We start from the raw sequence: 27,304 nt of genomic DNA on the forward strand, positions 1-27,304 counted from the left end.
GGGCCTCATCAAATAACTTTCTGTTTTGATACAACATGGTTATATTTGATCATCTTGCTTATTTTTAAGATTTATACAGTTGGATGATCAGGGTTTGTGTGAGATAGACATTAATGTGATCATAGTTGTGAGAACCAGTTTTGACATTGTTAAATGAGCTGTAAGATGTAAATAACTGACATGGGAACAGTTGGTCACAGTTGGATGACTATTACACATGACTGTAGTTCTTTCATTGGCTGTCAGTGTCAGAGCTGTCAGAGGATCAATGCAGCTGGAATGAAAATACACCAGGTTCAGCAGGAGTGGTAGGTCGAATTGAATTTACTCCAAAACAACAATTTACCACACATTATTCTCACAACTCATCTGCATGAATCCCCCTTTTCCCTCCCTCAGTGCATGACGGCCCTCAGGCTTGCCCGCAGGCCTCGCTGCTGGCTGACGCCGCCTCCATGCACACGCTGCTTCAGTCTCTTTTTTGGGGGAAAATATAATTAGAATGTCTGGACAGTGTGTGTGTGTTCAGACTTGCCCTGCCTGCATAAGAATTACTCTGGTTATTAGTCATGCCCTTTTATGTTTGTCAGAGTGATGAAGTTACTGAATGACAAGATTTATTTTTGAGGTCAGGCAGAGATAAAACACAGACAATTTTGTTTTCAAACATATATTTATGGCATTTGACAGGTGAGATTCATTAGCTCCACACTCTCGTGTGTGTAACTCCACCTGGGGCACGTACTGCAATCCCTGTGGGACACTTAGAACTTGACGCCTTTGCCTCATACACCCGCGGTGTGTGATAATCTCAAACTGTATTTCATGAGCACATTTTTCTCTCTCTATTACCGACACAGACATAAACACACAAACACACACTTTTGAGTTATCGCTGCTTCATCGCGGAGGACCTGCAAAGAATTCTGTACAGGTTCTTCTGTGTTTAATGCCGCCTGTTTGAGACAGTGTGCTTGCAGGCATGTCAGACTCCTCCACAACGCCCTCATCATAGTGTCTAAATGTACCCTCTAGCCCCTTCCACCCCATTCACAATCCTCACAGCTCCAGGCTTTTACCCTGATGATTGCCTCACCACTCATGATCAGCACATGATGTCAGAGTGGCCGTGGCTTAGGTATAAGCTGCAAAAAAACCCCAGCAAAAATAGTCAGTCAGTGGGATAAGGGCAAGCTTGTTGCACTGCTTTTCTGTGTGTCGAAAAAAAGCACACCTTGTAAGCATGTCTTGATGAACACAAAGGGTCAGCAAACATTAAGAGTGGCTTCTCGGTGTGTTTTGTTGTTTCCTGAACTCGTTTTTTGTCCTTACAATAGACTGTCTTAGTAATAGCGTTTTCTGAATGACTGAACGGTTAGTAGTAGTTCTGAAGTATAGGAGATGTCACGAGATTAGAACATGACCACACCAAGCACCTTGGGAGATGTAATTTTTAGCCACATATTGATGCATGGGTGTGTAAGCCGCAGGGTTTAAAGTTTGAGAAAGAAGTAGCTGCTTATACACTGGAATTTACAGTATTTTTCTGAAATCACCAACTGCTATAACAACGCCCGTGGACTGTTTGCTACAAAACCTCTAGTTTCACAGTCCTGAGAACTTATTTCTACATCTAAGTGCAATGAGTTTGCAATATTCTTTCACGACAAAGTTCAATGCATAAGAAATTCCACAGAACGAATAACTACTCTGCAGCCAGCTAGACACCTCGAGCTGACACATTTCACATCTATCATTGACAAAACAGTTTTAGTTTATCTTGATGAGTTACCACTAGATTTCCAAAGTCTGTGCTGAGCAGTTTTCTACCACAACACACTCATCTAGTTAACATCTCACTCCAGACTGGAACATTCCCAAAGGCCTTAAAACTGCTGTCATTAAACCTCTTCTAAAGAGGAGCAGTCTTGACACTGAGCAACAAAAAAATAAAAATAAAAATAAAAAGGTGTATATCAACAGCTTATTGACTTTCTCTTGCTTGCGTTTGATACTTTACAGTCAGGCGTTAGGCTCCATCACAGCACTGAGACAGCTCTGATCAAGGTTACAAATGATATCCGTCTGAACACAGATGCAGGCAAAGTCTCAGTTTTGGTTCTGCTGGACCTGAGTGCTGCCTTTGACACAATTGACCATGTGATCTTATTACAGAGATTAGAAAACTGTGTGAGAATCTTTGGTACTCCTTTAAACTGGTTCAAGTCCTATCTGGAAGTACCTTGTTGGATTTGATAACTGTGTCTCCAAATGGCTATGAACTGTGGGGTTCCCCAGGGGTCATTCCTGGGACCTCTGTTGTTCAATCTGTACATGCAGGCCAGCTAATGCACAGTTAGTGTGTCGTACCACAACTATGCAGACAACATTAACATTCACATAAGGTGAATACATAGACCTGTAGATTTACTGTACTTTGTGACTGCGTCAAACAAATCAGTGTTTGGATACAAAACAATTTTTTCTAGCTAAAGTCAGTCAAATTATTGTCAGTGACCCACAGAAACAAAGAGAAAGTGTTATTAGTCACCTTAAAACTTTATCTCTAAAATCTAAACATCAGGTTAGAAGTCTAGAGGTAATAATGGAATCAGACTTGAACTTTAACAGCCGCATTAAATCAGTCGCACCAGCAGCTTTTTACCACCTAAAGAACAAGTGTCTAAAACAGATTTAGAGAGACTAATCCATGCCTTTGTGTCCAGCAGGCTAGAGTACTGCAACAGCCTTCTCACTGGGCTCTCTAAAAGCGCAGTAAAACAGTGGCAATACATCCAGAATGCTGCTACTCGAGTCCTGACTAGACCCAGAAAACATGACCATATTAATCCAGTGTTCAGGTCTCTGCACTGGCTTCCTGTCGCTCAGAGAATACACTTTAAAAAAACCTCTGCTTGTTTACTAGTCTTTTCATGGTCTAGAACCAAAGTACATCTTTGACATGTTAGGGTCATTTCAACCATCTCAGGCTCTGAGAATCTCAGAGAGTGGTCTCCTGCAGGTGCCCAGAATCAGGACTAAACATGGTGAGGCTGTGTTTTTTTTGTATGCTGCCAAAATCTATAAGTCTTCCAGAAGATGTGAGACAACTTTGAACTTTGTTCAAATCTAGGCCGAAAATCCTTCTATTCAGCTGTGCATATGACAACTGAAAGTATTTTATCTCCACCCCATCCATCCATCCATTCTCTATGCTGCTTATCCTCATTAGGATCGCAGGGGTATGCTGGAGCCTAACCCAACAGGCTTTGGGCGAGAGGCAAGGTAAAACCTTACCCTGGACTGGTCGCCAGCCAATCCCACGGCACATATAGACAAACATCCATTCACACCCACATTCATACCTATGGACAATTTAGAGTCTCCAATTAACCTAACATGCATGTTTTTGGAATGTGGGAGGAAACTGGAGTACCTGGAGAAAAACCCACGCACGAATGGGGAGAACATGCAAACTCCACACAGAAATGCCCAAGCGGAGATTCAAACCCAGCTTATTGTTTGGAGATATGGGGTAATAATTATAAAAGCAATTTCCATTGCTAAATGTACTGCAAAACCCCACAGCATTTCAATATGTGGAATTAAATTATGGAACGGATTGAGCAAGGAACTCAAACAGTGCACCGAGATGAGTGAATTTAAAAAACAACACAAGCAGTTGATGTTTGCAAAATACAAGGCAGAAGAGTCTTGAACTTGCTTTATTATGCTTGTCTCTATTTATTATTATTTATTTATTATTATACTGATTATTGTATTCAGCGTTTTGTTATGCTTGTTTCTATTTATCATTACTTATTTATTATTATTATTATTATTATTATTATTATTATTATATTAATCGTGAAAAAATCGGAATAATTACATTGTCATTGTTACATTACCTCATCATTATTTTATGTATTAAAAATCACATATGGAATACAGGAAGTGAGTAATATGTACTGTACAAGATGTGGAATGGATGGACAGTGGGATTAAATAAACGGTGTTTCTTCCTACTCCTTTTGGACATGTGGATTTAACTATGATGTATGCCATTGTAACTTGCATGCATTTTCTAATAAAATTAAACCAAACCAAACCAGGTCCTTCCGATCGCCTGACTGTATGGCCAACATGCTAACCACTCATCCACCGTGCGGATTTTATCTCCACTCTTCACATGTAATTAATTTTTACTTTTATGTTTTATGGAATGATTTTATGGAATTTTATGTGATGATTCTAGAATGACTTTACGTTTTATGAAATGATTTTATGAAGTGATTTTATCGCTCTTTTCTGTAAAACACTTTGACTTACCTTTATAATTACAAATTGTGCTCTATAAATAAACTTGCCTTGCCTTTCCTAAATGTATTTTAAATATGTAAAAATAGGGTAACAATATTTTGATGACTGAAAACAACATTACATTACAAAACACTATCTACTGTATAACCAAAGACACTAATTCCAAAAGAAGAACGTTAAAAAAACAGCACGAAAATGATTCCTGTCAGGCTGGGGGTCGCAGTTAGTTACAAGGTTGAATCCCAGGATGCAGTAACAAGGCCAGCTCAGGTAAGAAAAAGTCTCTTTATGATGTGTTACGGGGCAAGTAACAGAAACAAAAAACTATTGTCTAGAAGCCATGAGAAAACAGAAGCAATAAGAGAAAAAACTGATTACAAAAGGGAACTAAAAACTGCCTGAGAATCAGGCTGGCTACAGGACTAGCAGGAGGGTGCTAAACAGGTTAATTAGAAGTGAAAGGTAGCTGAATGCTAACAAGAAGTCGTGGAATGGCGTCCATGAAGCAAAATAATCCAGCACCCTCCTGCGGCCACTGAGGTCAATAAGAAGGGATGGCTGATAGACAACAGCTGCGCTGCCAAGTAGCTTGGCCTGACTAAGGGAGGGCCCATGTCTGAAAAGACAAACAAAACAAAGAGCAGTAGGCTGCAAAAAGCAAGGAAAAAAGGACACAATACCAAACAATAGAGATCAACGCCCAAAAACCAACACGAATCACAGCAGCGCGTGACAGATTCCAAAAACAGAAGGACACAAGAACCTGAGGTCAAATGCTTGTTAAGGTTGGGAATTAAACCAATATTTTGGGGAAAAATGTGTGGCATAGAAGTTGGATGGATAGATGGATGGATGGATGGATGGTGCCCCCTCTAAAGTTGCAAGAACTTGGGAATTTAAAGCGCCATTGTGCATGTCCACCCCCACCTCACCTGTTCTTCCCGCTATCTACAAATGTGCAATATCAAATATGACTGAAATATTGTGCAATTTCTGTATTACAGTGTAATACCACTACTCATACTCATTAACACATCACCTCATTCTTAAACTGATATTTTATTCTATGATGTAAATGTGTGCATATTGCTACATATTTACATGTGTAATAAAAAACACTCTATTCTATTCTATGAGGCCCCCAGTTTTACAAGATGTTTCGCTTTTTCTTTGTTTTTTGCGGCTTTTTGACAAGACTAACTAAAAAACCCGCCCACACAGCAGCCGCACAGAAATGACTCACATGTAGCAGAGTGCCCTAATGCCAATCAATTTAATGGCCCAATGAAAAACTATGAAAATAAAGGAAAACAAGACTTTTGGTCACCCAGTATAAAAAACACCATGTTAAGGGTCATGTGGTTATGTTTTAAAGAAATGATGCTGTTATTATAATAATAATTATTATTATTGGTATTAGACTCCAACTGACTTGTTCTGCTTGAAAGAAACTTACAGTGGTCTGACAGCCTTCTTTATGGGAGGTTATTTGTGGGACTTTTTCACTGTCACTGAGGTTTTCTAGTAACCAGCGACACTGCAGGAATGTAATGTAAAAGTGTGCACATATTTCATGCACATCGGTTGTTAAAGCAGAGTTTTCTTTGCTCTCATTTTCAAACATTAGATGACACCATTTCCCAACTTTATTTACTTTATTAAACTTTTAAGCTATACTTTATATACTGTACTTACTTTTATTTAACTTTAAGTTATACTTTATATACTTACTTTTATTTAACTTTAAGTTATACTTGATATACCTCCTTGAATATACTTTAAAGTTATACTATATTGTACATGTTCCATAGTGCTGAGCAAATTGATTAAAACATGTGCAGAGGATTTGAATACCAGCAGGGGAATATAAGCTTTGCAGAGAGAGTGTGGTTCATACATGCTAGCACAATGGCAGCCATGATGGCCTGTGCACATCCAAATAATAAATGCATGGATTTACTGTCCTCTCTCGTCATGTTGCAGTTTCCGCATTGACGTTTTGTACTCAGACCCATCTTGGGATTTATACATATTTACTGCTTAATTCCCTGAAGTTGCAAGATGATCTTCTCTGTCCCCGCTGCTCTCATTTCCACAGATACATTTGAGGTTCTGATGAGGCAGGCGGAGAATCACACCAACGCCTTGCTCCGGGAGTCCTACGGCAACATGGCTGTCCTTGTTGAGGGTCCTGTGCGGGAACTCTTCACTGACATTAGTCTCTTCCTGCTTGGGTCTGAGCTCAACGTTGAAGACTTAGTCCAAAGATTTTTTGACGCCCTCTTCCCACTGGTATACAATCGCCTCATCAACCCAGGCCTCAGCGACCTATCAGCAGGCTATGCTGAGTGTGTTAGTTCATCGAGCCGTGATGTACGGCCTTTTGGTGGGGCGCCCAATTTGCTGGCTGATCAGATTGCTCGCTCTGGGGTCTCTGGCAAGGTTCTTCTTCAAGCCTTGCACCTCGGCATTGAGGTGATAAATACGACAGACCACTTGCAGCTGAGCCGCGAGTGCCGAAAGGCCCTGCTGAAGATGCATTACTGCCCCCACTGCCAGGTAACAGTACATGGCTCTGAAATCTGTTTATCGATTTGAATTAATGCAAGCACAATTGATCCTGAAGTCATTTGCTTCGCAGGGCTTAACCCAGTCCAAGCCCTGCATGGGTTACTGTCTCAACGTGATGCGGGGCTGCTTGGCAAGCATGGCTGAGATCGACATCCACTGGAGGGAGTTTGTTCGCTCGTTGGAGGGTTTGTCAGCTCGGATGCACGGACTGCAGGATTTGGAGAAAGTGCTTTTGGGAGTTCACACACTGCTTCATGACGCTGTTGGACATGCTCAAAGGAATGGACCCCGTATCTCAGCACAGGTCAGACCCTCTTTGTGGAGACATTTGATTTGTGCTGTTGTACTATCCATAAAGGAGGATAAGTGTCAGTTTAATACAAATATCTATAATGGGTAAAGTCCCTATATTGTTCTATATTCCATATTGTTCACTTGATTTGGTACACATGCATGACTAAAATACCAAAATCAGAGATTGTGCCTTAAAAATACTAATGCTCCATTTTACAGCTTTACAGCTCTTTCATCTAATCACTGTAAGAGTATACCTAATGAAGTGTGCAGTGAGTGTGGATATCTGCTCCCTGAACTCTGAAAAATCAATTTAAAGCATTTAATACAACCTAATAAATGAAATGTAATCAAAATAATTTTAAGTTGCCACATTCATCACTTAAAAAAGGTGACATGATACAGAGCTTCACTGATTTTCACACACCAACGCCATCTAGTGGTTATGTAGTGACACTATTTTAACGCTAGACAGTGCAGTCAGAGACGACTAGCATTATAATGTACAGTAAGAGACCATCATGTTTCTCTCTCTATTTTCATTGGATGATAGGTGCACAAATTGTGTGGCCCACCAAACAGGAAGGCTGTACAGACAGTCAGTATCCAGCACAGCAGCAGAGAGTCCAGCCATTTTAAAACTCCTACTACAGTGTCAGGCGAATCACTTGCTGTAAGGAGAAGGTAACTGCATTGCATTTTAGCTTACAAAGTATTGTCAAAGACTCAGAGGCCACCATGTTTCTACACACTCTTATGAAATGCACAAGCTGTTTTGACTGGTGTCTGGATGGCAGTCTTTTATTTCATTTATATTTCATTTTTACTGATTTCAGGGACTTCCTAAACAGTCTCCGCCTCTATCGGACCTACTATGGCGGCCTGGCGGATCAGTTGTGTGTGAGTGAGCTGGCCTCTGATGACGGGCTGTCCTGCTGGAATGGAACTGACATTGTGAAGAGGTTTGATTGACACCTTCACTATGAAAGCTCAGTGACAGATCACAAACAGCTGGATGTTAATGAATCTTTGAATTCTGAATGAAGCCCAGGCATTAAGAACACTTTCCATTTTGAATGATTTCTTATTGAAAACAAGAGATATTTTGGGTCAAAAAGTGTCTCTCTAATAGCTGCAATAGCTGCATAAACAAAGGTGTGCAGGACGATAGGAGGATATTATTTTTTTATACAAAAAGTAATCCTCTTTAATCAGAAAAAAACTTGATTTTCTTTCTTTAATTAAATGAAAGGAGCAATGTGACACAGGGTAGCACAATGGAATAGTGGTTAGCTGCCTTACTGTCTGGAGATCCGGGTTCCAGTCGTCATTGGAACAAACATGTCTGTGCAGAGTTGCCCATGCTCGCGTGGGCTTTTTCTGGGCATTCAGGGTTCCTCCCACATCCTAAAAAGTTGCATGTTAGGTTACCGTAAATTCCAGTGTAAATTTAGAGGAAAAAACGGATTTGTTCTTATATAAGCCGCATCGGTGAATAAGCCACAGATGTCCACATCAGCTCTACAGGAGCCAATCATGAGCTATGAAAAAACTCACAACGAGCTTGTCAACCCATTGGAAATTGCAGGAGGTCATTACTCAGTATAACTCTGACTCACGGTTTCATCTTATAAACAACATTAAACTCATCACACAGTAACTAACACTCAAATGTTACACCTCAGAATAGAAACATGTATCAGTACGAGTTTAATATGAAAAAAAAACCCAACATGTTAAACTGTTTCCATAATGCATTTTGTTTGAGAAAACCCTTTCATTGGAGGAGCGCAGAAAGCATAGAAAATGGTGCTGCAATGCTGCTTCTGTCCACCAGAGGGATCCAGAGGACTCAGAGCCCAAAGCCAGAGGGAAGCTGACATCATTGCAGTGCCCCAATGAATACGTTGTTCAGATGCAATGTCTTATGGGAAATCGTTAAAATGTAAAAAAAACCCCAATAAACTCATATTGGGACCTGTTTGTATATTTGTACATACACCTCTTGAGTATTAAGTTGCTGTGTGATGAATTCAGCGCTGTTAATGAAGTGTTATTTGAAAGATGACACCGTGAGTCAGACTGTTATGTTGTTATACCGGTATATACTGACCTCCACTGACTTCCAATGGGTTGACAAGCTTGTTGTGAGTACACTGATAGCTTGTGATTGGCTGACCAAGAAAGAGCTATCATTTCCTCACTGACTTGCAAGCGGCACAGTATTTAAACAATTAGTAGTAGTGATGAAGAAAAGGGGATGTCACGAGATTAGAATTTAATAAATTAGCCGCACCACTGTATAAGACGCAAGGTTCAAGGTTTAAGAAAAATATAGCGGCTTGTAAACCGGAATTTATGGTAATTCAAAATTGTCCATAGGTGTGAATGTGAAGAAGAATGATTGTTTATATGTGCCCTGTGATTAACTGATGATGAGTTCTGGGTGTACCACACCTTTCACCCAAACTTAGCTGGAATAAGCTCCAGCTCACCTTCAACCCGAAAGAGAACACGCACTGTAGAAAAAGGATGGATGAATGTGTAAATTTTGCTTGTATTGTTGTGATTCCTGACAAAATCTTAAAAAATCTTGTGAGAACACACAGATTCGGGACATACCTTATATATTCCCTATACTCTACAGGCGTCCCGCACACTAATATAGGGGCTATCCACACTGAAACATTTTCAGGTCAAAACGGCAAAATATTTTATTGTTTCAGCCTCTTATCCACACGAGAACGGCGTTCTGGGTGACCTGAAACAGTATTTTTTGAAAACGACTTCCAGAATGGAAAAAAATGCCGTCTTGTACTTGCCGTGTATACAGGCAATACGAAAACGATGACGCCACCGACTCACCGCTGCCTCGTCGCCGTCCCGTGACCAGAAGTGAGCTTTGACGACAAACCAACATAGTAGCTGAATATTTTGACGTACATGACTCACCCCAGTTGACATTCTTCTCATATTTTGTTGTCTTGTATTCAATAATGACTCGCAGAAGTAATTTCTTTCCTCGGAAGTCTTGAAAAGCGGAAGATAATGGACTTTATTTCTTCTTTTTTGATTTAGTGTGTCACGTGGCTGTGCCTGCGTGTTTGTTCACAGTGCCACACATAGGTGTGCTTGTGTGTTACATCGTTTTGACTCAGTGATTTGTTCCTGTCTGGATGCAACAGTTTAATGATCTGGCACAGTAAAAAAAAAAAAAGAAAATCTCAGGAACGTACCCGTGTAGACTGGGCCATAGTGTTGCCAGTACAGAACTGAGAAAAGGCATCAGGGATGCAAAGGCGGCCTACATGGGAAGGATAGAGAGCCACTTCAGCAGCTCTGACCCGCGACGTGCATGGCGAGCAAAACGACACGTCATCGGCCAAAACAGCATCAACTCGCCCACCAGCAACAACTCTTCACCAGCTGAGGAATTCAACCTCTTTGGTCGCTCTGAGCGGGGGTCCATAGAGGCTGGTATGGTACCAGCACCAGTGTCAAACAACCAGGCACTTACTCTGCAGACTGCTGAGGTACAGAGAACACTCCGTAACATCAACACAGGCAGCAGCCTGGCCAGATGGTGTACCGGGATGGGTCCTCAGGGACTGTGCCATGGAGCTCGCCGAGGTTTTCACATACATTTTTAACATCTCTCTGTCTCATTGCTCTGTTGCCACTTGCCTCAAAACCTCCACAATAGTACCAGTACCCAAACAGACGGCAGTAACCAGGCCTTAATGACTATAGGCCTGTGGCTCAAACACCCATAATTACAAAGTGCCTGGAGAGACTGGTGCTAAAATACATCAAGGCTGCTCTTCCACCCACTCTGGACCCTCATCAGTATGCTTACAGAACCAACAGTTTGACTACGACGCTATCCCTAGCCCTCTACATTGTACTGCTCCACCTGGAAAAAACAGGAACATATGCAAAGTTGATGTTTGTGGATTACAGCTCTGCCTTTAATACCATCCTCCCAAGCAGACTGTTTGACAAGATGTCCGACCTAGGTCTTCACCATAACATCTGTGTATGGATACAGGACTTTTTAACCAACCGACCACAACCAGTCAGAATGGGACTACACCACTCCTCCTCACCGTCTCTAGTTCAAGCTAATGTTACATATTTTTTGTGTAAAGCATTTTCAAGTAATAATAAGCCTGAATTAACTAAAATACATATGTAAGGCATTCAAAAGATGCATTCAAAGCTGCTGTGATGTAGTATTGTACACTAGTCACTAGGTGTTATTAGACTTGTTCGCTGGAACAACAAGATTTTATTGCAGGTTTGAATTCTCTCACAACTGGCACAATAATCCCTAATAAAAATCCAGATTAAAAACACGGGCTACTGTTGCGGCCATAACCCACGACAAGCTGAAACTCAACTCTCGGCCACGATTTCACTTCCTGTCCGTCACTCACTCTGCTCCCAAAGGGAACAAATTTATAGCAAGACACACAAGCACTGGTCTTATTTATATGTTAAATGTCTTATTTACTTTTATTATGTCTGTATCGGGTAACATGAGTGTAAAGCCACCTTGACACTTGCACAAATTTTGTCCCACTGTGGCACACGATTATAAATAATTATGAATTATAAACAAATTTGTCGTAAACAGGTGTGAAGTATGTGCAGAGATGTCCATTTATTATAAATATATACTTATATATAAATAAATCAAATAGTATATATATAAATATTTACAAATTGACAAATATCATTACATAAATAATAACAAATAAAGAAATATTATTACACGAGTGGTTAGCATGTTGGCCACACAGTCAGGAGATCGGGAAGACCTGGGTTCGAATCTCCGTTTGGGCATCTCAGTGTGGAGTTTGCATGTTCTCCCCGTGCGTGCGTGGGTTTTCTCCGGGTACTCCAGTTTTGTCCCACATTCCAAAAACGTGTATGTTAGGTTAATTGGCGACTCTAAATTGTCCATAGGTATGAATGTGAGCGTGAATGATTGTTTGTCTATATGTGCCCTGCGATTGGCTGGCAACCAGTCCAGGGTGTATCTCGCCTCTCGCCCAAAGTCAGCTGGGTTCCAGCATACCCCGCGACCCTAATGAGGATAAGCGGCATAGAAAACGGATGGATGGATATAATAAATTATTCAGAAAATTTTTAGTACACTCATTTCTTTTTTCTTTTTTACTTTTTTCTGAGAGTTGAAGCATAAGCAGCATCACTCTAATAATATACCACAATATACCTCACCAGACTGTCATGTAGTGCAACTTAAGACGCAACTGACATCTCAACTACGATTGTCAATGAAACAAAACTAGTGAACAGTAATTAACTTGGATGTAAATCAGTTATGCGGGAGCGTAGCCTTTCAATGTGCACCATTTTTGATCACAAATTGCATGACAAGTGTGTAACTTCTGCGTAAACAGAACGCAAAGAGTTCACAAATTAGTCATCACGCTTTCCAGGCGGAGTATCTAAATGACACGCATTGCCATGGCAAATTGAAGAAGAATTGAATGAAGAAGGAATCCTACTTTGCAGAAATTCACTTATCACGGTCGGGTCTGGAACCAATGAACCGCAATAAATGAGGTATTATTGTATATAGTTATGTGAAGACATCATAAACCCACAAGGGGTCATATTATGTAAATGTGCACTTAAGCTGTGACAGCGTTCATTTGCCCTCATTTGCATGATGTTGACGGTTTTCTGCTCCTGTGTGATTTCCTGTGTGGGCCATTTGCACAGTTTGACCCCTGTTTCATGCACACACCCTTCACATATACACCCACCAACAAGCTGACACTGACGTAGGGTCGCTCTATTAGGCGGACATAGATCTTTGATATGAATGGTTGTGAAGTGGAGCAGACTAACTGGTCTCCTCTGTAGCATCATTTAGTGGCCTTGTGTCCATTACATCACTCCCAGCTCTCTGTCTTATGTGCTCACTCAAGGACCACCTCATATATCCTCAGTCTGGGCTTGTTCCTCTTCGCTGTCAGCCGCTGTCAGTACTCCTGAAATGGTAGGGTAGCTTGTATTTCAACCTTTGCGCAGGCTGGACATGACGGCTCAGGTTAGACGTTCTCCTGTAAAGGTTGACAGCCTTGTTGAGATTGTGTGTGACGGTAAAATGAAGCAACCTGAGTTATCAAAATAAAAGTGTGTCTTTGGACGAAGTTAAGTTTCATTTTGGCACTGAAGTCATTCTTTTCTTCTATAATATCGGCCAAATAACCTGCCAACTTCTCATTACAAAGGCAACAGCAGTCTTTAAGATGAGTTGTTTTCTCATGTGGAGAAAAACGCAAGGCAGTGGACAGCAGACTCCTCATCATCACTGCCTGGAGCCTGCTGGGAAAATGTCTATGTTTGTTGTCATTTAGCCCGCCTTCGTCAGTCACAATAACTGTCATTAATAGGAATGTAATCGCCCGAGGTTTTCATTTGGATGGGGAGTATGGCGAGACAGCAGACACGGCGTTTGGGGCGGAAAATTTACTTCCTGCAGAGCCACACTATACTGTTAGCTTTGTATTAGCCTCGAACCATAGATGAGTGGCTGGGAGTCAACAGAAGCTGTGACAAAAGCAATAAATAACCTCCTGCCTACGGGTCATAAGCCAACATCCACAGAGAGAGAGGGGAATAAAACTCACTGCCGCATGGTGGCTGATTTACAGGGGCTTAGCGAGGCCTCAGCGACCTTAAACGATTGGTTTAGTTCCCATGTGTGTCTGAAATTGTACATATGAGTGTGTGTAGATGCCTCTCCAAACAAATGGCAGTGCACTGTGGCACAGATTACTTTATGGTCTTAAAGAAGGCGTGAGGACAGTTTTGTCTTCTTTAATAATAAAAAAAAAGACAGGCACACAAACATGACACAGGAGCCTGAGATTTAAGGGAGATTTAATGCACGTCCTCATCTGGGTCTGTGGTAAACAAAAAGATAAAGAACAATCAGATAAGATCACAGGGGAGGAACACAAGCGGCTTCAATCTCTGTGCCTTTGTGAGTTGAGATGATGGCATCTCGTTTTGCAGGAGATATGCTAAACACATGCTTTCTCTCACTTTGTGTCTCCTGGCTCTGTCCTTGTGTACACCGTGACGGAGAGTTTTACTTTTGGAAAAAAATCGGCATCTGTTTTTTTGGTGAGTTGTTGATTTGCCCAGGGCATGAATTTACAAAAATGCTCAGAAAACTGTGCTCAAAAATAAAAAGTATACAGTCAAGCGTCAGTTTTTAACAACAATTTTTGAAAGGTTTTTGCCTCGGTTATTGTACATTATTGCCTGTAACACCCGGTAATAGAATTGCTTGTTCAGCCATCTTGGATCTCACACCCAATACAAAATCTTGTGACACTTAGTTTACACAATAATACAGTCTTCTGTAAGGCACATTCATTTTGCGATTGTATCATTCCACGGAATCCAGTGCCCCGAAAAAGTACCCAACGCGTTGGTGACTCACTGCCCATGTATTTTTTTCCTGTGCACACTGTTGGATTCAAGAAAGACTTGAGCATAAAATGCAAAGATGCTGTTCGTGTGGCTCATTATTTTGCTTTTTTTCATGTAAAACTATAACTATCCTCTATAAAATGTATTTTTTATAAATATCTTTAGCCGTCTGGAGCAGATGAATTGGATTTACATGATTTTTTATGGGAAAAATTCCGTTATGTTTTTGTCTGACCTTTTGAAACAAATGAATAATGAAACCTGAGGTACCACTGCACATGTATATTATATATACTTAGTTAATATCTTTTTTTAAAATTGAGATTTAACTGCAGTTTTTGCACATCTGGAGGTAAGAACGACATCACTACTATTATCAAAACATTAAAAAAATAGCGGCGGCTCAGAAGTACAAACGGGTCAAAAGACGGTCTCTTCAACACTGGTAAAGCAGTGGTCATCCAACGGCGTCATTCCCATGATCAAATCACAGATCATTTTAGCTTCTTGCATTTTTAGGAACAAGTTTGGGTGTTTTCAGGTGGCTGATAATGTGTTCAAGCTCAGTCTTTTTTTTCCCTCATCGTGGAACAATCAACGCCATGTTTGCTTTCAAGTGGGCGACGGGTTGTTTGCGGCACGTCACAGAAAAGGAGCGCTTGATTTACTCACGCTAACCCAGCTACGTCACACTACGAGTAGTCTCGACTCATTGAAGCTTCTTTTTTTGCGGTTATCCGAGCTATTTTTTTTTTAATGTCGGATTTGTTGGTATGGTGTCATAATTCCTCATATCGGCCCAATTATTGTGCACCTCTAGTGTGTTAATTACATAATACATCCACACATTTACTTTCAGAATTTAGACATTTCTTACCAGTGTTAACGGCTGCAATAGAGAACAGAATAAGAGCAATATGAGCACACGGAAAGCATCTTAAAGCAAGCATTTTAAATATGATTTTTATGTTACATTTTAATTGACTGATGACAGTTTGGATATTTACATATAATTTGTGTTTGGTGTTTAAAGCAAAACAACAATGAACAAATGCTTCCACTGGGTTTGAAAGGGAAGTGCTTTAGAGTTGTTTTGGCATCAACATTAGAATGGTTTGATGCTGTATTGCCATTATTTCCCACAAGGGAAAAAAAAATTCAACTCTGTGAAAGACCACTGTAAGTGTTTGAATGAACTAAGAAGACAATAGAGAAACTGAAAAACAGAACAGCATCCCTCAGTCTTTGGAAGGAGTTCTCGCCCTGTCAGAAAGGTTAACACATTCCCACATGCTTTAACCATCCGTCATGGATACAACACACACTCTAGGAGGAATGGCTGGTGGCCATGAGCTGCCTTCTTTCTGTGAGTACACACTCTCACGCTCATGGCAATTACAGTGGCAAAGAAAAGTAAATGAATCCGCCTACCATGTTTCCCCCTCTGGAATGGCAAAGACAAACTAGCTTCAGTCTTGAGAAGAGAAATCAAATGTCCATATTTACTTGCTAATTCCCGCTAACATCTTAGCATAAAACGTGAGCAGAGTGCAGAGGGTTGTCAATCTTTTACGGGGAAAAAGTAGTTTTCTCTCCTTTTCCCATTTCCTCTGTTGATGGTGGAGGTTATGGCCAGACTAAAAAGCTCAAGCCTCAACAAGTATGTGAAGGGGTCTGATGTTTTATTCATGATTACTGTTGCTATTTTGTCTAAATTTAATTCATCCCCACCTGTGGTCTGCTGCATTGCTGCCAATGTGCTCCAGTTCAAAGTTCCTTATTCTAATTAAGTACAAGAGTTTTCCTATGTTTACAATAATAAGGCAACAGGCCTTGCAGGCTGTTGGAATTTAGTTTGAGGAAGGATGAATCCTTTGGCATCCGTCTAAAAAATGCTTGATAGCCTCTGTTTTTAATAGGCTGTGCTGCATGCTGGAGTGGTTGTCTAAGAGCCCACCTTTGACCTTTCATGTGTCTTTGCTGTCTGGGTAATCCTGAGGAGGTTAATCACATGCTAATAAAGAGCTACAGAACTGTGTAGTGCCGCCTCTTCACAACGTGTGCGGCGGCTTATCGGGGTAAAGGCTTGACTCTGCAAATGAATGATTTTATTCCTTTTATTTTAATTCCATTCTACTGAATTTGTCATACAGCTATATTCTAAAACTCCTGCTCAATGTGCAGCTCCAGTGATTTGCCATTGCATAACTAAAATGACAGCCCGGAAGCTCTGTTAATAGGGACCTCCTGAAGAAGCATTAAGAGCTTAGGTTATCTCCTTCATTTAGGTAACTTGCTGCATATTTAGGAAAATTACATGCCACATTTGCATAGTGTTCCATCCGCTGCAGATTTACAGCCTCAAATAAACATCACAGCTGCTTATCTGTGTTTGAGCACTGTCACATATCAATGTCTTCAAATATTAATAACCCTCCTTACCAAGCTTTTGCATGTCATTCTATGAACTGACTTTCTTTGTTGAAGATGGAAATCTGAAACGTTTACGCTTCAGGCTTAATTTGTATTGACGTTTCTCACTTTGACCAGCAGATGGCGATACAACACTTTGCCGTCTACACAGCAGAAACAGGACAGATTGCTGATTCTAAGGCCACTTCTATGCATCAATTTTGATGATGAATGCCGCAGTGTGGTGTTTCTTATCTGTGCTGTCAGTGACGGTGACAGACTGCAGATGAAATTCAAGTGATACATGTTGAATGCCCAAGTCTCACAACCTCCTCCTCCATTTGTTTGCAGTGATGAACTGACCTAATTTTGAACTGAAAGGACAACCTTTTAAACATGTGCTGTCAAATATATTATGCATAGCTGTCCTCTTAGTCACTCTCATGTGTGGAAGCAAAAGACATCTCCTTCCGCTGCATGAAGAAACAACATGCAATAAATGTGATATAGAATTCCCACTGCCGCTAAGACTGACAACTATTCAGAAAGTTGAATTCAGTTAAAGCTGAGGCATTTTATCAGTCCTTTCCTGTGAAGCAACATACTTGTCAATGATTTATGTTTCTAGTATAAAAAATGGTTGCGTTTGTGTTTCAATCAAGTATATTGTCTAATCCTGCTCACTAACAAACAAACAAAACTGCGCATACAACTCTGCGCTAGCCTCCTTGTCACTAGCATCATGTAAGACACATCAGTTAAAATATTCCTCCATGGAAGAATCTGTCTTGTTGATCTCCATACGAGACAAGGACAGAGACGAGTGAGCACATGTGGACATGGAAGAGAAAGACGCAGAGGAAGAGGAGAGAAGTGGACCCTTTTGAAGGATCTCCTCAATCACGACAGCTGGCCACTGCAGATAACCACAAAACCACCGGAGCACTTGAGGGCTGGGTGCTGCTTGGCTAGAGTTCCACTCCGACATGACCTTATATCCTGCCTGGGTTTAGACGTGGCGCTCGGCCAGAGTACCACATCCTGACGATTATCCCAAGTGACAGAATCAAGAACTCTGGCTGGTTCACTAGATTGAATTCATAAGCCTCTCTTGTACGCTCATGGGCAAGTGTGTGCATATGTGCGTCTTTGCTCAGATTCTAATAATGCATGATTGTTCAGACTAGATACTGTACATTGTCAATCATGCACAGATATTGATTGCCATAGTAACTGCTGGCCTCAGCTAACAAAGGAGGTGGTGTATGCATGCATGTGTGTATGGTACTCATCATTCATTTTTCAGTGATTGCACTCTCTTTGGCATCTTGAACACACCCCAAAAACACACATGCACATATTGGGAGCTGGAAGTTTGCCGTAAGCATCTGGAGCAGATTGTGACCCTGCCAGGGAGCAGGACATTAACAGCCAAGGCCTTATTGTCCGCTGATGAGCTGTCAGGACACCTCCTCACCCTTGTGTCATATCAGCCTGCCTACTGTCGAGTACACACACATACACACGCTCTCTGGTCCCTGCAGATCACTCTTTCCCTTTACCTCAGATATAAATCAGAAGGACAGAGGTGGAAAAAATGTAAGGTTGACGCTCATTAGGAATGAGCAGAAGTGCAAGTCCACTGTGAGGAAAAGGCTCTTGTGAGTGGTAGCTAATTGTTTAGACTGTAGCTAATGGGAATATAAAGAGAAATAATTGCCAAGCCTGACAAAAATGTGGTGTGAAATAACATAGAAGGTTTTGTATTGCATTATAGAGAAGTAAACAAAAGGCTAATAGAACAATTTCAGTAATGGGTATCCACAATAAGCAATAAAGCTACTGATATTTATTTCCTTGTTTTCTGTTTGGTGAGAGGAGTGTGCGTTGCACAAATAATTTTCCTGTTTTATTGAGAAAATAACAGGCTTGGAATGAGTACAGATTCAAAACAATGCAAGTGTTGAATTCAACACCTTCCTGCAACAGTAACGTGTGTGCATGTGTTCGTTAGAGCTGTGTGTCGTCTTATCAAGGACACAGCATTTCATATTGATTTTATGACGGCATGTGCACCATATCCATATTGAGTTGTACTCCAAAAAGAGACTTAAATTCTTTCTCCCTCGAGTATTGCAGGAAACAAAGGCTCTCATATCTTTGTATCATTGTCTTGGCTTATCGCGCGGCTGCAGGCTTTTGACAAGGCGTGAGGTACCTTGTGTTCCTTTGATTTGCCTCTCATTTGTTAACTAAACATGCTTCCCATTTACTTCGACTGAGTGAAAAATGTAGTAGTCATTAAATATTCATTACTTGTGCAATTTGTTTCTACTTTATGCAGTTTAAGTCTGGAGAGTGTTCTAAATGTGTTGGAAGGTCAAATGTCTTATTGACTGTTTGAAGGCAATCTTTATGCTTGTCAGTGGTTTGATATTGATTGATATTGTACACATTAAAGACAGACCCTTATCAAACATATTTTCTACAAATATTATCTTGCGCTGCTTTTTTGTTTGTGTAGAAAAGCGTACGAGTCATTTGAGGTATCTCATTTTTAAAGAGTAAATCTTTTAGCTCCTGACCTAACTTAAAGGAAGGTGTCAATATGCTCTCGTTAATCTCATCTCCTGTACTAAAAGGTCTGAGCCTGGAGTCTCCCTGAACGAATCCGGACAGTTCTTTCATTTTTTTGACATAACCACAAATGTCCGCTGAAACGATCTGGCACACCGCGGGATGCCCTGTGACCAGAATTTGCTCTCTCATCACTGCAATGTTGTCATGCAGTTTCTATGCGAACCACACTGGGAACCACGCTCTATTTGAAAAAAAAAGTTTCACCTTCTCTATGCCTGCCCTTTATCTGACAGCCAAGATAAACGAGCAGGGTCCAGGGAGGAAGGCAACACAAACATGCATCTCTGCTCACTGGCCCATGCTCATTGGCTCCCTCCTGCAAGCCCCGATTTACCTTAATGCTGGGAGATGGGAGTGGGGCTTGAGGGGGAGGTGCTTGAAAAAGGTGCTTGGCCCATATGATGTCATATGTCACCTTCAGATAATGAAGGTGATGATGACATGCATGAGCGCAGCATACGTTTACCATCTGCTCCATCCCACCATGTTGGAGCTGCTCCCTGCCGTGCTGCCTTGAGAAGTCCATGCACGTGTGTGGTGGAGTTCGGGTGTCCCTCTGTGTGCATGGAAAGTGGCCACTTCCATCCAGATGACTCATAGTTTAATAATCACACCTTCGGACTGTCAGCAGCCATTAACTGAACAGTCTCTGAGACAATACTGACCGTGCATTTGGGGGAAAGTGGAACAGTGCCCTATCAAGTCCAGCAGATGACACTGTATACGGTATAAATTAGCTACCCTATTATCTCCCCAGGTCATGAATGTGAAAGTAAAGGCAACATTGGTGCTAGTGCTAACCTGTGTCTTCAGCAGAGAGCAACAAGAACAACACCCAAAATCACTGTACAGAAGAGCACAGGCTGAGGAACAACTAAAAATACTGGGCAGTTTGGACAGTTAAGTACTGTCCGCAAATGTTCAGTTGGTTTGATGTCGAGGCTTTGCGAAGGTCTTTTTAGAAGATTAATATTAACCTGCTATCCATTCCAAAACCAGTTTCAAAATGTATGTGGCATCGTTGGAACACCCAATTGTGTCCATGTTACAGTAACAGTACCACTGGCAGCAAAACAGCCCCAGAGCATGATACTACCACCATGAGGCTTGTCATTATGACTAAATAGCTCAATCTTTGTCTTATGCGACCATCAAACTTTTGTCCAGAAGGCATTTGGCTTGTCCACGTATGTAGCTGTAAATTTCAGTTGAGCTTGGTGTCAATTATGGAGGCGAGGCTTCTTTCATGGTTGCCAACCGCAGTCCAGGGCAGTGTAAAACTGGCTTTACTGGCGTTCCAGCAGTTTCCAGTTCATGGGAGGCTGAGCTTCGGTGGTGCCTGGGTTGTTCCTGAACATCCTAACCAATCCTAACACGTGGGGCTGGTGGCCCTCTCGTGGTGGTGGTCCGTGCTTGCTGTGTGGGGCGGGGCAGTCCGTTTTGTTATTTCTATTATGGACACTCTCTCTCTTCTTCTCTTCCCTCCTGCTCCGGTCCTGCTTCAAATTTGCATAACAATAAACATCAAATAAAATGAAATAAAATCTATTTAACAGGAGTATCTTTACACTTTTCCTTGGCAGAGCACATCTGTTTAGGATGTAAGGGCATCTAGATCAACAATACTATTTACCCCAATGGCTGGACAGGTCAAAATAATAATAATAATGATGAAAAAAAATTTTTTTTTAGCATAATTAACACATGCACACATTGTCAAGCCACCCCTCTCTGTTATGATGACAGATGACAATAGTGTCCCTACAGAGTCTGATGCTCTTCTATAACTTTAGTCAAACCTGAACACATCAACAGCAGTGCAATTCCAACAACATACAGTGGTGTGAAAAAGTGTTTGCCCCCTTCCGTATTCCTTTTTTTTTTGTTGCTTCTTTGTCACACGTAAATGTTTCAGATCATCAAACAAATTTAAATATTAGTCAATGACAACACAATGAAACTTTTTATTATTACGGGAATAAAAAAATCCAAACCTACATGGCCCTGTGTGAAAAAGTGATTGCCCCGCCCGTTAAAACAGAAGTGAGATTAATTGAGGTCTATTATTCTGGAAAACGTTATAAAGCCCTTTCTAAAGCTTTGGGACTCTAGCCACAATGAGAACCATTATCCACAAATGGCGAAAACATGGAACAGTGGTGAACCTTCCCAGGAGTGGCCGGCCAACCAAAATTAACCCAATTGCACAGCAACGACTCATCCAAGAGATCACAAAAGACCCCACAACAACATTCAAAGAATTGTAAGCCTCACTTGCCTCAGTTAAGGTCAGTGTTCATGACTCCACAATAAGAAAGACACTGGCCAAAAACGGCCTGCATGGCAGAGTTCCAAGATAAAAAGCACTGCTGAACAAAAAGAACATGAAGAATCATCTCAATTTTGCCAGAAAACATCTTGATGATCCCCAAGACATTTGGGAAAATCATTTGTGGTCTGACGAGACAAAAGTTTAATTTTTTGGAAGGTGTGTGTCCCTTTACATCTGGCGTAAAAGTCACGCCGCATTTCAGAAAAAGAACATCATACCAACAGTAAAATATGGTGGTGGTAGTGTGATGGTCTGGGGATGATTTGCTGCTTCAGGTCCTGGAAGACTTGCTGTGATAAATGGAACCATGTAATCTGCTGTCCAAAAAATCATGAAGCAGAGTGTCCGGCCAACTGTTTGTGACCTCAAGCTGAAACCAGCTTGGGTTCTGCAGCAGGACAGTGATCAAAAACACACCTGTAAGCCCACCTCTGAATGGCTGAAGATAAACAAAATGAAGACTTTGGAGTGGCCTAGTCAAAATCCTGGCCTGAAACCTATTGAGATGCTGTGGCATGACCTTAAAAAGGCGGTTGATGCTCGAAAACCCAATGTCGGTGAATTTCAAACAATTCTGCAAAGATTAGTAAGCCAAAATTCCTCCACAGCGCTGTAAGAGACTCATTGCAAGTGATTGCAGACGATTGATTGCAGTTGTTGCTGCTAAGAGTGGCCCAACCAGTTATAAGGTTTAGGGGGCAATCACTTTTTCACACAGGGCCGTGTAGGTTTGGATTTTCTTCTCCTTTAATAATAAAAAGTTTCATTTAATAACTGCATTTTGATCAGTTGTGTTGTCATTGAATAATATTTCAATTTGTTTGATGATCTGAAACATTTAAGTGTGACAAACATGCAAAAAAATCAGACATCAGCAAGAGGGGGGCGACACTTTTTCACATCACTGTATAGGTATCTCCAACTCACAAACATGTCTCGCGTCCTCATCGGAATGACACTTCGTCATTGTTACAAGACACCGAGGTGCATTCAGAGACGCATCACAACAACGTCTTTATTATGCGTGTAGTTTTTGTCTGAATAAACAAAGACAAAGAAAAACAGTAAGTGGATATTCTTATCTCTCACTGGTGTAACTCTTACTGTGGAAGTACAACTTGCTGCATTAAAATATGCTCGCAGAAAAGTCCCAGAAAATAAGTAAATGAATATAAAAATAAAATAAATTCATAAAACAATCTACACTCAAAATAGTGCATTGTGCATAAAAAAATTACATGGCGTCTTTGAACGCAACTCCTCATGGCTTATAATAACAAAGTGTTCAAATGTTTTGCTACTATTAAGGAGACTGTTTTAGCCTTTCAGACGTGTGGTATCTTTTAGCATGATTAATTTTCAGTTCATTTGTAACTGTTAATACATACAAATATATAATTTCATTTATGTTTTTGTTTATAAAAAAACTGTAAAAAAATGGCATATTTATAGTTGGAAATGGTGATTAATCATGATTAATTAATTTTTTAATTGATACCATTTTTTTTAATCATTTGGCAGCCCTAGTTTTAATGCAATTCCTTTATCTAGCAGGTTGTATTCACTCACTGGGAACAACATTAGGTACACTTATACAATTGAACCTGATCCACTCTTTAAAGTTGTATTGTATCTCAGTATGATGCACTCCAGTTCCAAACCACTGCAAGTTACAATCATAACAATCACAATGTGTTGTTAAATGAATTTGTATGGCAGGTTCAGTCGAGGCTGAACATTTTTTTGAAACATTTTTTCCGTCAAATAAGCACAAAAGGATCGAGTGTGAATTCGAATTCGCACGAACTGATGAACTGGCAAGACAGTAACTAAGTGGTAACTAATGTGAGCAAGAGCAATGAGCAACAAGAACAACAAATGCTCAAATGGGACTGTATATTTTCTTTTCCTGTCAACCCTCATGATATCACAGAGTGAATCACCCGTATTATGAAATAGTCCAATTAGCTAGAACTTTGATATTTTTTTATGCACTATTCTCTAGTTTCATTCATATAATTTCACATGCTCATACAGAAGAGAGAAGTGTTTTTTTTTTGTTTCATTAACAACAGCAAACTGCTGTAGGTGCTTTGTTGTAGCTGCAGGTTATGAGTGTGGTAACTGACAGATGCTTGACTCCAGCTGTTGAGTTGAGTGTAAAAGGCGAAGCGTTGGTGACTGAAGAAGATCTTTAGATAACATCAGATGACCTTTGAGATCAGCTCAAGCTCTTCACAGGGCTACTCACCTCTTTTTGACAAGTCTTGACACTTTTTTACTTGCTCTCTTTCTCTTTGTGTCTGCCGAGAGATGTTGCAGTGAGTTGGCAGCCTGTATCAGATCCTGAGGTAATTTACTGGCAGCGATAAGGAAGTGTTGCACACAGTCTTCCATTATAGTCCACTCTGACAGGGCAATCGGAGGCCTATGGAGGTGAAATTGTTGAATTTGGACTCCAGATAAAATGGCTACTTGCGAAAGGGGTATTATTGCATGAATTCAGCAAAGTGGAATTGATATGGCAAACAATCAATAATAACTGTTGGTTTATATATTTATATGTATAAATATCTGCCAGGTGATTGCAACAGTGTAAATGACAGGTAGAGTGGGTTGCTTTATCTTTCCCATCAGATAAAATTTGTGGACTTTTTTTGTTTGTTCTGTCCAGCATTGTATTGTTGATCTAAAATGCCCTTACATGCTAAAAAGATTTTCTCTGCCAGAGAAAAGTGTAAGATACTCTTCCCCTGTTATATAGATTTTATTTGACTTTATTTGATATGTTGTTGTTATGCAAATTGGGAGCAGCTGGACCGGAGCAGGAGGGGACGAAAAGAAGAGAACAGAAAACAAGAGGGGGGCAATACAGAGAGACAAGGACAACAATTTGTGGACATATGTAATGTTTAGTTTACACATATTGTATGGACAAAGTTGCTCGGATACACCTCTTCCATCCATCCATCCATCCATCCATCCATCCATCCATCCATCCATCCATCCATCCATCCATCTATCCATTTTGAACTGCTTAACCTAACTTTAGGCTAAAGGCAGACTATACCCTAGTTTGGTTGGCAGAATCATGGGGCACACAGAGAACGATAACCACAAACTCAGCACTCACATCTACAGTCACCGAGGCCCTGTCCACACATCTTTTTGGGATTTTTTTTTGGCGGGTTGAAAAAAAGTCACGTCCACACTTTGCCGGATTAGTTAATAGTTGCATCCAGATGGGAACAGATAACTGAGTGAAACGATGTAATACACAAGGCCCACCTACGTTTGGCGCTGTGAACAGCTACACGGACGGAACCACGTGACACACCACAACATAGTAGAAGAAAGAACGGCTGTGCATAAGTCCGTCGTCTTCAGCTTTTCAAGGCTTGTGGATTTCATGTGCGTCATTTTGGGAGTATAAGACAAGAACATACTGGGAGAATGCCGACTACTGTGAGTCATGACACTCAAAATATTCAGACATATTGAAGTCAAAGCTCACTTCTGGTCACATGACGGCGATGAGGCGGCGGTGGGTCGGTGAGGTCATTGTTCTCGTATTGCCTCTCTACATGGCAAGGAAAAGCCGGCGCTTTCAGATTTTCCCACTCTGGTAAACGTTTAAAAAAATACCGTTTCAGGTCATCCAGTACGCTGTTCGCGTGTGGATAAAAGGCTGAAACGATAAAATATTTTGCCGTTTTGACCCGAAAACGTTTCCGTGTGGATAGCCCCTAAGAGGGACTCGATTACACACAGTCATTCCACACTACATTACCAGTGACACCTCTATTAATATTAATTATGTTCTCAGCTCCCCTGAATCTTACTATTACTTTTGTCTGCTTCCAAATTTGTTGGAACAGTTTGAGGAAGGCGCTTTTCTGTTGCAGCTTTATAGCATCAGCTTTGATGGCTCAACCCCATCAAATACGTCTGGGATGAAGTAGAACAGAGATTCCATTTTGGATGAATATTCCCACAGACACACTAGGAGTTCCCACATGTGATGCCATACTTTTTAAAAATGTTCTTCTTTATTATCTTTACTGTTTATTTTTGTTAGGATTGACACAACATCCATCTATGCTGCTTATCCTCATTAGGGTCATGGGGGTATGCTGGGGCCTATCCCAGCTGACTTAGAGCGAGAGGCGGGGTACACCCTGGACAATCGCAGGGCACATATGGACAAACAACCATTCATTCAAACATTCACAACTATGGACAATTTAGAGTCGCCAATTAACCTTTTTGGAATGCGAGAGGAAACCGGAGTACCGGGGGGGGGAAGAGAACGGGGAGAACATGCAGAGATGCCCAACAGAGAGTCTTCCCGATCTCTTGATTGTGTGGCCAACATGCTAACCACTAGGCCACCGTGCAGCAGATTGACACAACATAATAAACCTAAATCATCTGAAGTTGGGCATATATTGTGCAAACTAAGCCAGTTTCAAGTCTGATTCCAGGTTGACCAACTTACTTGTCATGGGGCTGTTATTAAATCATTCCAAGCATGGTCAGTCGTGCAGGGTGATGATGGTATGAGGAGCGATTTTCGACGGGTTGAATTTCTGGTCTGGCAGTTGTTGATATTTGTGCTTTTGACACCTCCAGAACTTAAGTGGAACACTAACAAACTGAATATACAGCATAAGCAGTCAAGTCGTGGCTCTTCAGTCGTTTCATTGCAGGCAAGATGGAGATAATGCTTCTGAAATCATACAGTGTATGTGCAGCTTTATGTCTATTGTATTTCAAATAATTCAAGTGTGTGTGTGTTTGGGTGTGTAAGGGGTGCTGAGTCCAGGCCTCCCTTTTCAGACAGCCCAGGGTCGTTGCCGCTCGGGTATCTCTGAGAAAGCGGCTCGCTGCTGTGGGCTCGAAGAAATATGAACAGGACCCTAAATCAAGACACAGAGCCCCATGAATCATGTCAGCTGCTGAGCTGAAGAAGAGCGATGAGACCATCTGTAACAGCATATGAATGGCTAACACAGTCACAGTGTTGTTGACACAAGCTGAAGAAGTGTGAAGAGGTTGTGAAGATGCGCACTTCCGCTGGCCGCCTAGCCTGGAAACCTGTTCCAGTCAAAAACGAGCCAGGCAAAATTTGTTTGTTGAATGCACCATTCGTCACTCTGACGTTTTAGAAAATTGCGTAGGGGAATGTAATTGTATGCGTTACAACACATAGAACAACACGGTAATAGTGCAGAGCAGAGCTTGCCACTAGCTGCTGGT

General features: G+C 41.1%; 1 protein-coding gene across 3 annotated transcripts in view; it reads left to right on the forward strand.

Annotated features, from left to right (window-relative positions):
- The window catches only part of gpc5a (glypican 5a), a 172,994-nt gene that overhangs the window by 33,597 nt on the left and 112,093 nt on the right, over positions 1 to 27,304 (forward strand). For 2 of the 3 annotated variants that reach the window (XM_054770652.1, XM_054770654.1), the window contains exons 3-6: positions 6,419 to 6,879; positions 6,962 to 7,195; positions 7,739 to 7,869; positions 8,022 to 8,147. In XM_054770652.1, the coding sequence (XP_054626627.1) occupies positions 6,419 to 6,879; positions 6,962 to 7,195; positions 7,739 to 7,869; positions 8,022 to 8,147 (952 nt within the window). Of the gene's footprint in view, positions 1 to 6,418; positions 6,880 to 6,961; positions 7,196 to 7,738; positions 7,870 to 8,021; positions 8,148 to 17,214; positions 19,298 to 27,304 lie in introns of those variants that run through there. The other variant, XM_054770653.1, reaches the window with a different exon arrangement.

The sequence above is a fragment of the Dunckerocampus dactyliophorus genome, chromosome 3 (assembly GCF_027744805.1).
Source record: "Dunckerocampus dactyliophorus isolate RoL2022-P2 chromosome 3, RoL_Ddac_1.1, whole genome shotgun sequence".
Classification (NCBI taxonomy): Eukaryota; Metazoa; Chordata; class Actinopteri; order Syngnathiformes; family Syngnathidae; genus Dunckerocampus; species Dunckerocampus dactyliophorus.